General features: G+C 45.7%; 1 protein-coding gene across 2 annotated transcripts; it reads left to right on the forward strand.

Moving 5' to 3' along the window:
* The first annotated feature begins 5,878 nt into the window (after positions 1-5,878).
* LOC119341024 (glucose-6-phosphate/phosphate translocator 1, chloroplastic-like) lies at positions 5,879-10,722 on the forward strand. Of its 2 annotated transcripts, none has more exons than XM_037612926.1 (7): positions 5,879-6,160; positions 7,674-8,161; positions 8,242-8,467; positions 9,031-9,253; positions 9,592-9,805; positions 9,893-9,986; positions 10,353-10,722. In XM_037612926.1, the coding sequence occupies exons 2-6, from the start codon at positions 7,679-7,681 to the stop codon at positions 9,911-9,913; spliced, it is 1,167 nt and encodes a 388-aa protein (XP_037468823.1). In that variant the 5' UTR covers positions 5,879-6,160; positions 7,674-7,678; the 3' UTR covers positions 9,914-9,986; positions 10,353-10,722. The 2 variants fall into 2 exon arrangements, with proteins under 2 accessions (XP_037468823.1, XP_037468822.1); XM_037612925.1 differs by having other exon boundaries at positions 5,879-6,144.
* Positions 10,723-16,811: the final 6,089 nt, after the last annotated feature.

A 16,811-nucleotide genomic window follows, 5' to 3' on the forward strand; every position in this document is an offset into this window, starting at 1 on the left:
CCTCGCTCCGTGTGGGGATTTCTGGTTCCAAAGCACGGTGCCACAACAAAGTTATTCCATTGTGTATTCAAACATCAACACTCCATACATATGTTTGGGCCATGTGCAGGCAATGGTTGTCTTCGGGGACTAGCTACTTGTGTGATTATTGGCGAGCTAGCCCATCTTTGGGGTCACATGGACGTCCATCACTTTGACCAATGAAAGTGATCGAGAAGAGATGTCTAGAGAGGGGTGATTAGACATTTAACAAGCAAAAGTAGCAGTTTTTAAGTTTTTCAAGTTGAGGTGGAGTTTTAGCACAAGTTTAAACATTCACAATACATTTCAAGCAAGCATGGCAAGAGTATATGAGCAGCAGAAAGTAAAGCATGCAATTTTCAAGAAAGTAAAGGGATGGGATTAGAGTGTGCAAACGCAACTAAAGACACGAAGTTTTTTTGGCGTGGTTCCGATAGGTGGTGCTATCGTCCATCCACGTTGGTGGAGACTTCAAGCCACGAAGGGTAACGGTTGCGCGAGTCCACGGAGGGCTCCACCAACAAAGGGTCCACGAAGAAGCAACCTTGTCTATACCACCATGTCCATCGCCCACGAAGGACTTGCCTCATTCGGGTAGATCTTCACGAAGTAGGCGATCTCCTTGCCCTTACAAACTCCTTGGTTCAACTCCACAATCTTGACGGAGGCTCCCAAGTGACACCTAACCAATCTAGGAGACACCACTCTCCAAAAGGTAATAGATGGTGTGTTGATGATGAACTCCTTGCTCTTGTGCTTCAAATGATAGTCTCCCCAACAATCAACTCTCTCTCACAGATTTGGATATGGTGGAAAGATGATTTGAGTGGAAAGCAACTTGGGGAAGGCTAGAGATCAGGATTCTTGTGGTAGGATTCGAATGTCTTGGTCTCAACACATGAGTAGGTGGTTCTCCCTCAGAAAATGAGTAGTGGAAGTGTAGGCACGTTCTGATGGTTCTCTCACAAATGGAGAAGGGGATGGAGGGGTATATATAGCCTCCACACAAAATCTAACAATTGCACACAATTTACCAAACTCGGCCAGACCGAATAGTGGAACTCGATGGGACCGGTCTAGTTCAAAATGTGAACGTTATGATTTTCGGTGGGACCGACATGATCAACTTTGTGGGCCCGATGTGCCAGGGTTAAGGCAAAACCTCATCTCGGTGTGACCGATTGCATGACCTCGGTGAGACCGATTTCAGCAGTGAGCAAATAGAGAGTTGGTCAGGCAAACTCGGTGTGACTGATTGCACATCTCGGTGAGACCAAAATAGTTGCAACAAGAAATAGATAGTTTGCAAGGCCATCTCGGTGAGACCGAGATCCTATCGGTGAGATTGAACTGATTAGGGTTTCTGGCAGTGGCTATGTCAATGAACTCGGTGGCGCCGGATGAATCAAATCGGTGGGGCCGAGTTTGACTTTAGGTTTTGGACATATTTGGAACTGAGAAAGTGGTTGAGGGCTTTGGAGCATATCATTAAGCACTTTGAGCAAGTAGACCATTAAGCAACACCTCATCCCCTTTTAATAGTATTGGCTTTTCCTATGGACTCAATGTGATCTTGGATCAAGAAAATAGAAATGAAGAGTCTTGATCTCTTGCCAATATTTGTCCTTAGCATCTTGAAGGGTTCCACATCCTCTTATCCATGCCACGCCTTTTGTTGAACTCTCTGAAATATACTAGATGAAAATGTTAGTCCAACAAGAGATATGTTGACATTAATTACCAAAATCACCCAGGGAGCACTTGTGCTTTCAACCAACAACAAGAGAGAGGTTGTACGACCAAGGTGGATTCTTCTTTGTCCGTTTTACGGTACATCTTGGTGAGATGCCCTCTCCTGTAGACTGAAAGTGTGTGTGCGTGTGTGTTTGATGGGGGGGGGACTTCTACTTCGAACTTTGCTAGGTGAACTTTCGTGGGGGCGGGCATGCGTACATAGCTTAGGATTCCCCTCCTGCCGACACGAAGGGGGGAGGGGACAAGCAAGACCGTGCTCTTTGTGAGATAGGTGCCACATCGAAGTTGTGCATTTGGTATTTGACCATCAAACCACCCTTTTCATACATATATTTGGTCCACATGCAAGTGTGTTCGTGTTCTGACCCTTTCCCGCGTCATTTTCACCAAATTTAGGAACATTAGACAAGTCGGATGACGCAATAGACATGATTCACTCACACTAACTGTGTGCCACGCCGGTGCCCCTATCACGCACATCAGCACAGTACATTGGGCTCCACGAGGCTTCCCCTCTCAAAAATATCGACCGTGTGTGATGTTTGTTGTTCCCGCTCCTGCCTGCATCCCTCGAAAATATCTGCCCGACTCGAGGGTTTTCTGTTTCATAACACAGGGTTGTTATTTCGGGACCGTGTGCGATGCATCATCAAAATTTTCAATAGCCCCGCCATTTTACTCCCGCGTAGTAAAATTTTCAGTAGCCGCGTCATTTCCTCAAACACCCCCTCCACACACACACCCCAAAAGCTCCTCGGGCGCGCGCGTGCACACACACACACACACACACACACACACACACTCCCCCCACCAGAACCCCCTCCCTCGCTCAAAGCCCTAGCAAGGTCGTCGCCGCCGCCGCAGGGCCTCCATTGTCAACATCTGCCCGGTTTGCCCGTGCAGCTACCCACCGATCTACGTACCCTACCCGCCTTGAGTTTCTTAGATGAGGCCTGCCAAATGCCCCCTTTCTCACATATCCTGACCCCCACTCCAGAGCATCGCAGCCTGAGCCCGGCTACCCTTCCCATGGAGCTCGAGGAGCAACTGGCCTAAAAGAGGTGTATCACGGCCTCTTCGCCCGATGTCGCCGAGGTGGCTGCTGAGGAAGCTGACGACCATTACTGGCCGCAGGCTCTCAATCAGCGGGCTAGAGTATGCGGGTATGTCGCGGACACCGGCTACGACATTGAGGTCGTCAACAGCGATGGCCTGACGCGGGCTATGTCACAGGTTAAGTGGCCCACCCCAACCCCTCGGGTTCAACCGCCGTCGATCTCATCCATGGCCCAGCCGCTGATCTCCTTTGGCTTGCTGTCAAGAATTTGCCATCCTACATCGCCATTGAGCCCCTTTTGTCATTTCTGAAGGACACGTTCTGCGACACTGGCTTGGGATCCATAGCTACAAGTCAAACCTCATCGATGGCGACCACGAGGAGGGCATCCTCTCTGGCTCTTCCAAGTGGAAAGAGCCCATCTGCGACATCAGGGAGGGCACCCTACAGCCGTGCTCTTTCAAGGGGAAGGAGCCCATCTGCGATAACATGGAGCGCACCCAGGGTCCGTGCTCTTCCCACAAGAACAAGCCCATCTGTGACAAGTGAGGAAACCCATGATTTGTTTTGTCGTGCCTCTTCACGGGGGGGGGGGGGACCCATGATTTGTTTTGTCGAGTCCCTTTTGTAGTGTAGTGAGAATATGTCCAGTTTTAATTGCTATATTTGGCTGTTTGCAATATGCCTTGTTTATTTCAGTTGTTCACATTGTGATGCTCTATATGTGCAACTATTTACTGTGCAGTACATTTTCATCAATACCAGTTTTAAACATACCGATAGGAATGCATATTTTTGCTTGCTGTTAAGCCTGTTATAGCTAGCATATGCCTCTTTTAAAGTTTTTTGGTTGTTCGGTTGTTTGTAGTTAGCATATGTCCAGTTTCAAATGCTATCTTTGGTTGTTCGTAGTATGCCTTGTTTATTCCAGTTATTCACAACGTGATGTTCTATATGTGCAAGTATAAACTTTGTAGTCCAATTTCATCAATACTAGTTTCAACAATACCACTATGAATGGCTACATTTGGTTGCTGTTAAGTATGTTGTAGTTAACATGCGTTTCCATTTTTATTTAACAATAACCAATATACTTAGACTGGCACAATACCAGTATGAATTACTATATTTACTTGTTGTTAAATGTTAGGCTTATTGCAGTTAACACACCTTTCCACTTCTTGTTTTGCTAACTAGTGTGCTTAAACCTGCACACTGAAGCTATCGTTTGGAGATTATTTTGTCTGCCATGGATATATTTGGTTGATTGTGCTTCACATGCCTCTCGATGTACTTACACATGGCAATTTTGGGAACTGATGTTTTCCATCGAGGTTAGTTTCATCCCATGGCTTATATATACTCATTGTTCAGGATATTGGTAGCTGGTACCATATAGACCGGGGGCTGATAAGGGACTAATCGGTGAATCAGACTTTTAACTGAATATATTTGTAACTCATTTATAGGTAGGTTAACTAGGGTCATATCTAATATATCTGAGGCTACATAGCAACGTGCACTGTACTGAATGTCTAAATATGCAATCCTAGGCTACATAGCAACAAAGAAGAGTGTTACCTTAATATTCTGATGATGTCTAGATATACGTAGAAGAGCAACAACAACAACAACAACAACAACAACAACAACAACAACAACAACACCACCACCACCACCAACAACACATCAATAATTAATCACCCGCCTCTGCCTCTCTCAATAACAACAACACAACAGCTAATAATGTTCTAATGATGTCCATGATTTGTTAACCTCCCATCACCCTCATGCCTCTCTCAATAACATAATCACTATTCTTTGGTGTATTTGGAAGTTCAGGAATGAAAACGTTTTGGCAGAAAATCAAACCCTCCTATGTAAGCAATACTAAATGGGCAAGATTTACTATCTTGTGTAGACATTGCAGGTTCACCAACAAAAATAAAGCAGGAAACGAGGGTAGAATCTGCACACAATCAAAAGCAGGGATGCTCACTAAAACACATATGATTGGATTATAGGTACCAAGGTTTATACCGATGCTACATGGAAGAAGTACACTACTAACTCCAATAACAACTCAAGGAAAACAGGAATAGGAATTTACATTCACACTGGCAAGAATAAGCAAAGAATAGGTATCTTAATCTGTGCAGCAGGCAAAAGTGTCAAAACTCCACTAGAGGCGGAGGCTACAACTTTATATGTTGTCGCGGAAATTGCTTCACACATCGCAACAACAAAATCACTTTCCTAGCGGATAATTTGACATTAGCTCATGCAGTGGCGTAAAGGAATCTTCTTCAAGTCCATGGACACTAGCAAATTAGAAGCCAACTAGCAATTTTGCTGCAACAATCAACATTCAAGCTCAGGTCTTCCACATTTCTAGGGAACTTAATGTAAAAGCTCATAATTGTGCCCCGCAAAAAAAAACTCACAATTGTGCAGCTTCTTTCTACATAAATGTTCATCTTCCAACCCAAAAAATCACTTGTTGTGAAGTAGATCATACAGGAGGTCACTGTCGTATGCTTGAAAAGCGAGCCAACTTATGTGTTAAGGATTGCCAAAAATCCTTTCTATAATCTGTATCTGAAACCAATACGCGCCACCACTCCTCCTCCCTAGGATCCTTAGCATATGATGCAGTACGGTCGCTGCCATGTGGCCAATCCTACCTGTCATGTGTACTACAGCAGGATGCGATACTGTAGAGGATCTCAACCCCCACCCCCACCCATAAAAAAACTCCAAATTACCATGTACAAGGAGCCCCTGGCATTTGTACAATCTAACAAAGAGCCACACGGGGCCAGTTCTTTTGGGCGATTCTCCCAGAATCGCCCCCCTCTCCAGCTTCTCCCAGAATCGTCACTCCATATATTTTTTACAATCCTAGCTAATTAGATCTTAACTAGGTAGGATTGTAAAAAAAATATGAAGTGGTGATTCTGGAAGAAGCTGGGGAGGGGGACGATTCTGGGAGAATCACCCAAAAGAACTGGGCCCTAACCTCCCTGCCCCCCTCCCCAGCCGCCACCTTCCCCCTTCCCTTTGCCTTTATACTCGTCGAAGGAACTGAACTCCCTACCTCCGTCCTGCCTCGAGCAACCCCCCTCTCCCTCCTTGTGATCTCCGGGTTCCCGTCTCAGATTCCCAGGTTCGATCTTGATCCCCAGCTATCCCCACCTGCCTCTGCCGTCCTCGAATCCTTCGTCGCAGAGGCGCCGCTTTTACCTCTTCTTGCCGCGATTTGAGAAGAAGACTTTATTGATCCGAGCAAGTGTTCTTGGGCGGGAAGAAAGGTGAGATCTTGCAGAGGTTTGTTCTGTCGATCCTGTAAAAATAAAATAATTAATCTGCAACACCGCTTTATGATCCGTCGCCGTATCATCCATCTCTCTCACCCAGCTGCCAACCATCATCCGCGGTCGGCGCCTCGCCGCTGTACCTCCCGCACCGCCAACTCGCCGCTGTACCTCCGCGGTCAGCGATAAATGGATGCGAAATCTGCTCAGTTAGACGACCGTGAGAGTTGGAGCTTGTGCAAAGGGGTGAAAGGCGACACCCTTACGTGTAGATTACTGGGCGAAAGCGATGTGCTTATGCACAATTTGTCCTCATGTACACCTTTGACCTTGCGTTTTAGCCTTTGGGGATTTTCCAGTGACCAACCTCATATAGCTCCCAGTCTGGAATTTTTGTCACATAAGACCACCTACGTCTTCGTATAGACAGAAAAGACCATCTATGATCCGTATTGACAAAAAAAGTCACCTATGCCATGGCGGCAGGTTCGGCAGCTGACATGTGGCACCTGCCGCCACAGCCGACGGTGGCAGCTCGGTTGCAATAGAAATTCGGGTCTGCAACGGAACGGCGACACGCTGGTGGGCCTGCCGCTACTCCTGATGGCTGCCGCTCGTTTTCCTGCTGCTCGCGATAGCATGCATGTGAACGATTACAAGTGGTCCTTTCTGTCACTAGATGAATCGGCCGGTGTGCACGTCAAGTAGTAGTACAGCAATGTCTAGTCTAAGGTGCATCATCATGCACGTACCAACACGACTTTGTAATGGTAGTGTTAAGTGACTGCGTGCACTCTTTGTATCGCGACGTTTCATGGATATGTACTACGTACACCCCTTCTAAATTTGTTCGAGTGCAGGCGGGCAGGTGCATGTGGGTACTGCAAGGGGAATTTTTGTCAGATAAGGAGCTGCCATACATGTAGGAAAAGGAGCTGCCGCCATCGGGAGTGGCGGCAGGGCCACCAGTGCGTCCTATTCCGTTGCAGACCGGAAATTTCTGTTGCAGCCGAGCTGCCGGCGGCGGCTGTGGCGGCAGGTCTTGCCGCCCCACTGTGGCGGTAGGTGCCACTTGTCGGCTGCCAGGTCTGCCGCCACGGTGTAAATGGTCTTTTTTGTCAATACGGATCGCAGATGGTTCTTTCTGTCAATATGAAAGCGTACATGGTCTTATCTGACAAAAATTCCCAGTCTGACGTGCACGAATTGCATAGTGCTGACAGGAGATGTAACTGGTTGGATCATGCTTGGATGATGCATTCATTCGATAATAATCTCAAGGAAAGCTTGCATCAACAAAACTGGAGTAAATATTTTCAAGCATTGTTTTGGGGGAAGTTGTTCCATGTCATTTTCTTGATCACCTCAATGGAGGTCCCACTGAAAAGGAACATCATATTTTTTGATCAGCTCAATGGAGGTCTCACTGAAAAGGAACATCGTATTTTTTTAGCAGCTCTTTGTTCAGTTTGTATGTCACTTGCTATCTGTTATTCCTTTATGAATGTTTTTTGGTTGATCTGCAGGAGCCATGATACCTGCTGTGAAGCTCTCTCCGGCCGCCTTCTCTGTCACCAATCAACGGTCTAAATCAGCTTTGGTTCCGTCGGTGTCCATTCTCAACATGAAACAAATTGCCTCCTGCTCCCTTAGACCACTCTACCTCACACGGCTAGATGACCCACACACTTCCGAGCTGAAGCCTCGGAGGCAGCTGCTTGACTTCAGGTGTGCAGCTTCAGCGGCTGATGACAAGGAGTCGAAGGCTGAGGTGGTGCCAGCCAGCTCAGAAGCAGCACAAAAGTTGAAGATCTCAATCTATTTTGCGACTTGGTGGGCGCTTAATGTGATCTTTAACATCTATAACAAGAAGGTTCTCAATGCTTTCCCGTATCCCTGGCTCACCTCCACACTATCCCTCGCCTGTGGCTCAGCGATGATGCTCTTCTCATGGGTCACCTGCCTAGTTGAGGCCCCCAAGACTGACTTAGATTTCTGGAAAGCACTCTTCCCGGTGAGTTCGTTCGTTCTGTGGCAACTATTTTATCTGTTGATGGAAATCATGAATCATATTTGTTGTTTGCATTGATGAAGGTTGCTGTGGCTCATACAATTGGACATGTTGCTGCCACAGTGAGCATGTCAAAGGTGGCAGTCTCATTCACACACATTATCAAGAGTGCTGAGCCTGCATTCAGTGTTTTGGTGTCAAGGTTCATTCTCGGAGAGTCATTTCCGATGCCTGTATATCTTTCTCTTCTCCCGATCATTGGTGGTTGTGGTCTAGCTGCTGCGACAGAGCTGAACTTTAATATGATTGGTGAGTATAATTAAGTAAAAATCCTCTTAAGTTGTTTCTCTCGTATCCTCTCCCTATTGGTTGTCGAGAAATTGATGTGCCTTTTGCTTCTAACCATTATAGTCATGTTGTTCGTAGATATAAAGAAGCAGTTTCTATCAGTTAACTGAGGTGACAATTCTTAATTGGTTAAATAATCGACATTCCTAATGTTTTTTGACATAAAACTGAAAAGACTTGCTAAATGATTATTTACTCTATCTGGATTCAAGTGAGCTTCAAGAACTATGTGCTTTAGATTTGGAACTTATGGAAATGAATAAACAGTAAAGTAATCATACATATAATCTTTTAACCTTGTGTAAATTAGGCGAATGGTTACATAAACTGTGGCTAGTGCATTCTCCTAAACACAAGAAGATATAGCTTAAAACCTTTTTTTCGTGAAGTTTGACACCAGACAAAATAGAGACTATAGCTGCATAGGCAACTTTGCAATTCTTGATTGGTCTTGCACTGGTTAGGGGAGGCAGCTATTCTGATCTACTCCTTCCATGATGCTAATAGCCTTATCCTCCCACCAGGATTTATGGGTGCCATGATATCGAACCTTGCATTTGTTTTCCGCAACATCTTCTCGAAGCGGGGCATGAAAGGGAAGTCTGTCAGTGGCATGAATTACTACGCTTGCCTTTCAATTATGTCCCTGATCATACTCGCACCATTTGCTATTGCTATGGAAGGCCCCCAAATGTGGGCCGCTGGATGGCAAAAGGCTCTTGCAGATGTTGGCCCCAACGTTCTCTGGTAAGCAGGAAAAATCAAGAATTCATTTTTCTTCTATATTTATACCATGTACTGTGATTTGTACTTAAATTTCATGTGGAAACTTGAAATGATCTTCATATTCACACCATTTAAAGACATACTTCAACATTTTTGATACATTTATAACTCACTAGCAGCACTGTTGCTTATAGCCTTTTAATTCTCTTGACATATTCTGTTGGGAGTCTTTGTTGACAATTCAACATGTTGTGTCGGAGGTGACCAGGATTTATGTGCATTTGTACCCGAACATATATCGCATACTACTTTTCTTTGCATTGACAGTTTTCTGATGTTGTAAATGTTCGCTCATGTAGGTGGATTGGTGCACAGAGCGTTTTCTACCACCTGTATAACCAGGTGTCCTACATGTCTTTGGACCAGATTTCTCCATTGACGTTTAGCATTGGCAATACAATGAAGCGCATATCAGTTATTGTTTCGTCAATCATTATCTTCCGTACACCTGTCCGCCCTGTAAATGCACTAGGAGCTGCCATTGCCATCTTTGGCACATTCCTGTACTCTCAGGTAAATTTGGTTGCTTTAAGATTTCCTTCTGATTGTCCTTCCCTTGTATCAACTGAAATAAACCTTTCTTTTGCTGGACTAGGACAGGTTAAAGCTCCGTGTATGTAGCATTTAATATTTTTCACCACTCGAGCTTGTGCATACAATTATGTGGCTCTCCTATGGCCATAGAGGTGCAGAGGTAGCTTAAATTATAAATATGCTACTTTCTGATCCTCGCTGTTGTTGTAATTCGAAATTATGATTGGTTGCTTTGAGGGGCAGGTGACATTTTATGAAAAACGTGACTAGATCATGAAGAGAAATCATCAAATGATTACGTCAATACATGCTGAAAATACACTCAAGGTAGTTTGGCAATGACTGGAAGTATTTACTTGCCTCGTCGACAAAACGGGAAATAAGAAACCATAGAAATATATTCGAGTAATGAAGACTTGATAAACTTCTGTTCTGTTGATTCTTCTTCCTTTAGTGTTTATGCCTAACTTAAATATTGCATTTTTATCTTCATAGTTGACATTTTCTTAACTGCATTCTGATGTAGGCAAAGCAGTGAGGTTTAAACTATTGTTGAAGGTCAGGTTCATGGACGAAGAATGTCTGCAGAAATAGTACCAAGCAGTGGGGCAAATTTTGCTTGTGCAAGTGTCTTGTAGATACAGGTTTAGGTTTTCATGCGAGAGGCGATAATAATAATGGACCATGTTGCTGTTTCCTTGTTATTTGTTAAATCGCAAACTGAACTCCAGTGGCCATGAACTGTCGTTGTATCCTGAAATAAGAACTGCATGGAAATTCGTCTGACAGTTCCGTTGCTGGAAAGTAACGATAGCCCTGTGCTTAACGGTAAATTATTGATATTTAAGAACTTTGTGTATTTTGAAAGGCATGCTTTCTCTTGTGTTTCCAGCTTCTAGTATGTTGTTTGCCAGGAGCCCTGGAGCAGGAAAGGTCTTGTGGTAAAGTTACACCCACAAGTTGTTTGAAGTTTTTGTAAATCTGTCGTTACTTTTGTAGTCCTCTGAATCGACAACTGATCTTTATATCACTTCCACCTCACGGTATGCCATGATCTTGGGTGAAGCAAATGTGCAACTATAGAGAAGCTGGAAAAGATAGTTTCTTGTATGATCACGTATTAAGTCTCCAAGTTGTCCGTAAACATGGACATGTCTATTCGAATAGGTATAACCTTGTAGGTGTGTACCAATTTACCTAACAGTGCCAGACGTTCAGCTATATGAAACTCGGGTGAACAGTAAAAGCATAAAAAAACTTCAAAAAAATATTAAAAAAACTTCAAAATATCTGATTTTTTTGTGTCAAACATTCACATATGTTTTGATTGGTTGCAAAGTTTCATCACGAGGTGACATTCATGTAAAACGTGGCAAGAAAAATGCTCCAAAATGCATAGACAAAAAAAATCAACGCTCAAAAATGCTTTTAAAAACTGCATTTTGAAGCATAGATTTTGTTTTTTACCATGTGTTCATATGAATGTCTTGCAATCCACTAAATTTTTTGTCAACGTTTGACCAAAAATATCCGATTTATTTCAGTTTTTTGATTTTACTATTGACCTGAGCTCACAAGAGCTTGGATCAGTTGTGTCCTCATCTATGGTCACTCGTATAATTATATGGGCTATAAAGTTGACTACTATATTAATACATTTTTCTACCTTCTCTTTTTCTATTTCTTCGTATTTATTGTATTTGCTTAAGAATGCGTATATAGCTAGTGATGTGGAGCATCCTCCGGTCATCTCCATGGACCTTCCATCGTCTCACCAAGCACCAAGAGGACCCATGACTAGAGCACGAGCTAGAGCTCTCGAGACCGAGGTGACTTCTCTCCTTAGTGATATCTCATTTGATCCTCTCGAGACATGTCCACTACCTAAGTCAGGAATGTTGTGCATGATTAGGTACCAAGAGGACCCTCCCAACGATGTTCATGAAGATGGTCAAGACATCAAGTCCACGGAAGAAGAGAACCAACGGAAGAAGGCGAGAACAACCTCCAGGCACCGGACATCCGACCATGGCCCCGGACAAACGCCCCTTGGAGATCTACTTGGACATGAGTTGGCAGAAGAAGCTACAGGGATCGGACATCCGGCGTCCAGTCCGGACATCCGGCCCCCCTCACCGGAATTCCGGCCTCCAGCCCGGACATCCGAAGGCGCCATCCAGGGAGCACGGAAGCTTGCCCCGACAGCCCGGACATCCGGATGCCTCACCGGACATCCGGCCCCTCCTGAAGCACCGGACATCCGGCCCCTCCGTGCGGACATCCGGCCCCGTCCATCCAGAGAGCCGCAACGCCAACTCCACCAGCCCGGACATCCGGCCCGTCACGAGCGCCCGGACATCCGGCCCGATGCCCGGACATCCGGTCCCCTCCTGCCTGCGTGCAACGCCTCAGGGCCGTGGCCCATGTACCCCTTCGCCCCGTAGACTATATATACTCCCCCTACCCCTACGTTTTAGGGTTAGCATTGTGATAGCTCATCTGAGATAGAGCATTGCTCATCCGTACCGAATCTACTCCTCGTGAGGGACCGCACCTCTTCGGAGAAGATCCATCCGTATTCAAGGCCTCCATCCGGAGAAGACAATCAAGACCTCCTCACGGAGAAGAACGGTTACTCTTGTATCGTCCCTTGTTGACTTTGGATCTCGTGTTACTTTGTGCCTCGATGATCTAGCACTTGTGTGATCAAATTCGTGTCGGTTGAGTGTTTCTCTTGTTCTCCCCTCGTGATTTCCCTCGTGTTCTTCCGCGCGTTCTTCGTGTTCCCCGTAGGATCCACTCCAAACGTGAAAGATCGGCCACCTACGGTTCCGCCCTACATAATCTTGGTATCATGAGCCACGTTGATCACATTTTTGGAGCCCCTACCCCGTGTTTTCTAGCTTGATTTTGTTGTTTTCGTCCTAAATCCGAAAATTCCCCACAAAAAATAGCCCCAATTTTTTTGTGATTTGTTGGTGTGATGAAGTTTTGTTGGATTTGATCCACAGATCTGCTTTGCAACGAGTGGATCTAGCTTTCCCCCATCTCCCCTGCGATTTCCATCCACCAATTCGTTCGAATTTTGCCCCGGAGTTGCCCTTTTTCTCGTGGAGTTCATCGTGTTCGTCCCCGATCCAGGAGCCCGGACATCCGCCCATGTCCACCATACATCCGGTGTCCCGGACATCCGGCAGCTGGCCCGAACATCCGGCAGCTGGCAGCAGCAACTCCATCCCCCGCGCCCATTTCCGCTTAGTTTCGCCCAATTTTGCCCCGGTGACCACGCTTACTTCCGCATACCACCACCGCTTTCCACAAGCACCACCACCGCTCACCGCTACCTCCTACGACGATTTTGACATGTTTGGGTCTTTGAGATTTTGGGTTGTGGTTCCTGTGTCCTATTGTGTTTCGGCTATATAGGTACGGTTCGACGTCAACAACACCATCGCTCATCTCCATCGACTACTCATCATCGCCAAGGACGGTAACTTCGACAACATCTTTGTCATACCTTGCAATTGCATTGATACCCCACATGACCTTACTTTTGCGTAGCTTACCCATCGAGACTAGCCATTGAGTATTGCCGGCAACGTGACTTGTGCACATTAGTGATCATACTCCATAGCATACATACCATACCTTAGTGGTGCATATCTTGGCATGAACTTGTGTGTCACAAAGTTGTCATTGCATACACAATTGCTATCTTGGTTCGTGAAGTTTTGCATGAGAAAAGAGCTCAAAAGTGAAAGAGCCACCCAGGCTTTTAAGCAAAGAGGAAAGATAAGCAAAGAGCTTATAAGCAAGAACCATAACATCATACTACATTAAGATTGTCATACTCGATCATCTTGGATCATAGCACCGAAATATCATACTTATAGCATACTTGGGATAGAGATCGTTGCATTTTTGCCTAGTAGGTTGTGCACAAGTTCCGTATCTGCCTATTGTGCAATCATGCTAGCGTCTCTCGTGTATTGTGCAACAAGAGCATTTTCGTGGATTCCACATTTTGGCTCATTTTTGGTTTGCACAATCCCACTTATCTATTTGCGTGTGTGTTTCCATGTACCACTACTTGCTTGGTCTACTTGTTGCATTTGCAAATTTGTGAATCTTTTCCAACATTTTTGAAGCTCACTTACAATTGCATCAAATTTTGTGCCACCATCCTAACCAAGCTCCACCATAAGCTTTTACTTGTGTAGGTGTGAGAACCGACAAGAATTGGTACCAATAGTGCTATTTCATTGTCCGCATAGAGTGAACCTGATTCATCGTCAACATCGGTCAAGGTACACTGGTATAAGTTCTTCTCTCTCTACCACTCACATTTCTACCAACCCACTCTTCATCGAGCAAGACAATGACATGTCATCATTTTTCACCAAGAGCCACCTCTTTGGTGCACAACGAGCGTTGCATCAAGAGCAACAAGCTATGACCGACCGCATCGACAACCTCGCCACCGACTTGCGGCTCTCCGAGCAACGTACCAAGGACTACTTCGACAACAAGTTCGACGCGCACAAGCAAGAGAACGATGCAAGAATGAACGAGATACGTGCCTTGTTGGTGAACCGTCCTCCTTCTACTTCTTCATACTCAAGACGGAGCCGCTCAAGTCGACACTCCGACGACTCCTTCTCCGGCTCAAGTACACCGTCATCGAATACTTTTCGACGAGCCGCGCGTCAAGACCGTCATGCATCCCGCAATCCGCTACATGACAAGCATTCACAAGAGCAAGTCGATGAGCGAGAACTTCGTCCTCCACCACATCAAGTTGCGTTTGCTCAAGCTCAAGAACGACAACGACAACGGCGCCAAGAGGAAGAACAAGCGCATCTACACCAAGAGGAACAAGACGCCGAGGCTCAACGTCTTGAACAACAACAACGTGAAGCGCAAGATCTTGAGGCGCAATGTGCCCTTCAAGAATCAAGTCGAGCCATCGCCAACCGCAATCGCAAACGGCGCAATCAAGAGGAAGCCTTCGAGAAGAAATCCATGAGAGGAACTACCAACCGCGAGTGCAACGTCAAGTTCCTCAAGCTCCTCCTCAAGCTCGTCAAGCTCCACCTCAACCTCAAGTTCAACAAGAGCAAGTTGATCATGGACTTCCTCCACGCCAAGAGCAACATGAGGATGATTACCCCCACCGTCAAGGGCGTCATCATGACCATCACCAACAACACAATGAAGAGCAACGCTACGGCAAGCTAAAATTCACAATGCCCAAGTTCAATGGAAGCAATGATCCCGAAGAATACCTCTCATGGGCATTGAAGGTTGACAAAATCTCTCTTTTGCACAACTATGAGGAAGAGAAGAAGATCGCTATGGCATCACTCTAGTTCCAAGACTATGTGCTCATATGGTGGGAACAAGTCCTTGAGCGCAGACAAGCAAGAGGTGAACCTCAAATCACCACTTGGGCTGAAATGAAGGAAGTCATGCGAGCACGTTTTGTGCCCACATACTACAACCGCGATCTCTTCAAGAAACTCCAACTCCTCAAGCAAGGAACAAAGAGTGTTGAAGAATACTACAAGGAAATGGAGATAGCCATGATTCGAGCCAATGTCATGGAAGATGATGAGCAAACTATGACACGTTTCTTGAATGGCCTCAATCATCCCATCAAGAAGATCGCCGACTTCCAACCCTACTCCAACCTCATTGAGCTCGTGCATCAAGCTACAAAGGCGGAACATCAAGTGCAAGATGACTTCAAGTACGCCAAGTACTCGTCCAAGACCTACGGCTTCTCCAACAACCAAGCTTCAATGACTCCTCCAACTTCTACCTCAACCAAGCCATCTACAACCAATGACGACAAGTAAAGTTACAAGAAAACTTCGACTAGCTCAAGTCATCTTCATCCTACTACAAGCAACTTCAAGCCGCATGCTTCATCATCTACTCCGACCGATGAGACCATCAAGACTAGCTCCTTCAAGTAATTCACTTGCGGCGACCGAGGTCACAAGTCTTATGAATGCACAAACAAGCGCACCATGATCCTCAACGACGATGGCACCTATGATCCATGAGTGACGAGGAGATGGAAGCCCTTGAGCAAGTGGCCATGCACCGGCGAGTGAACGAGGATGAAGATGATCAAGTCTTTTGTGATGAGGACTCGAGCCCCGCTCTCGTTGTCTCCAAGGTCTTGACTCTTCAACATCAACAAGAAGAAGACCAAAGATGCCACATCTTCCACACAAAGGCCGACATCAATGGAAGGTCCGTCAAGGTCATCATTGATGGAGGTAGTTGCCACAACTTGGCAAGTGAAGAACTATGCTCCAAACTTCAATTGGTCAAGATGAAGCACCCGCACCCATACAAAGTCCAATGGCTAAGTGACTCCGACACTATATGAGTTGAGCATACGGTCCAAGTCTCCTTCAAAATTGGTGCATATGAGGACACTTTGGAGTGTGATGTCGTTCTGATGTCCGTTTGCCACCTCCTTCTTGGTCGACCATGGCAATTCGACCGTGGTGTCATCCACAACGGGCGTACCAATCACTATAGCTTCAAGATGAAAGGGAAGGAGTATGTGCTACGACCTATGTCTCCTAGTCAAGTGATAGCCGACAAGCAAGCCACCCATCCTGGAGAGAAGAGTGAGAATGTGATCCACCAAAAAGTGAGTGAGAGCCACAAGCCAAACTTGAGCGCCTCTTCGCTAGAGAGAAAAACCTAGTCCTATTTGCCACAAAAAGTGAGATGCGAGAAGTGTGTGAGAACCCATTGAGTGTTATGCACTTTGTCCTTGCATGCAAGGATGGGGACCCAAAAACTAACACCTCTCACGAGCTACCTTTAGTGTTTCAATCTCTTTTGCAGGAATTCCAAGATGTTTTTCCCGATGAGCTACCTCCGGGTCTACCTCCTATACGAGGCATTGAGCATCGAATCGACCTCATCCCCGGAGCGCCCCTTCCAAACAAACCTCCATACC

Source organism: Triticum dicoccoides, chromosome 7B, assembly GCF_002162155.2.
Source record: "Triticum dicoccoides isolate Atlit2015 ecotype Zavitan chromosome 7B, WEW_v2.0, whole genome shotgun sequence".
Lineage (NCBI taxonomy): Eukaryota > Viridiplantae > Streptophyta > Magnoliopsida > Poales > Poaceae > Triticum > Triticum dicoccoides.

What these genes read in the sequence shown, in the direction of transcription:
- LOC119341024 (XM_037612926.1), top strand. Translation starts at nt 7,679, where the DNA reads ATGATACCTGCTGTGAAGCTCTCTCCGGCCGCCTTCTCTGTCACCAAT. An exon ending in GCTGAACTTTAATATGATTG is followed by an intron (nt 8,468 to 9,030) that starts GTGAGTATAATT and finishes TCCTCCCACCAG; the next exon opens with GATTTATGGGTGCCATGATA. An exon ending in GCACATTCCTGTACTCTCAG is followed by an intron (nt 9,806 to 9,892) that starts GTAAATTTGGTT and finishes GGACTAGGACAG; the next exon opens with GTTAAAGCTCCGTGTATGTA.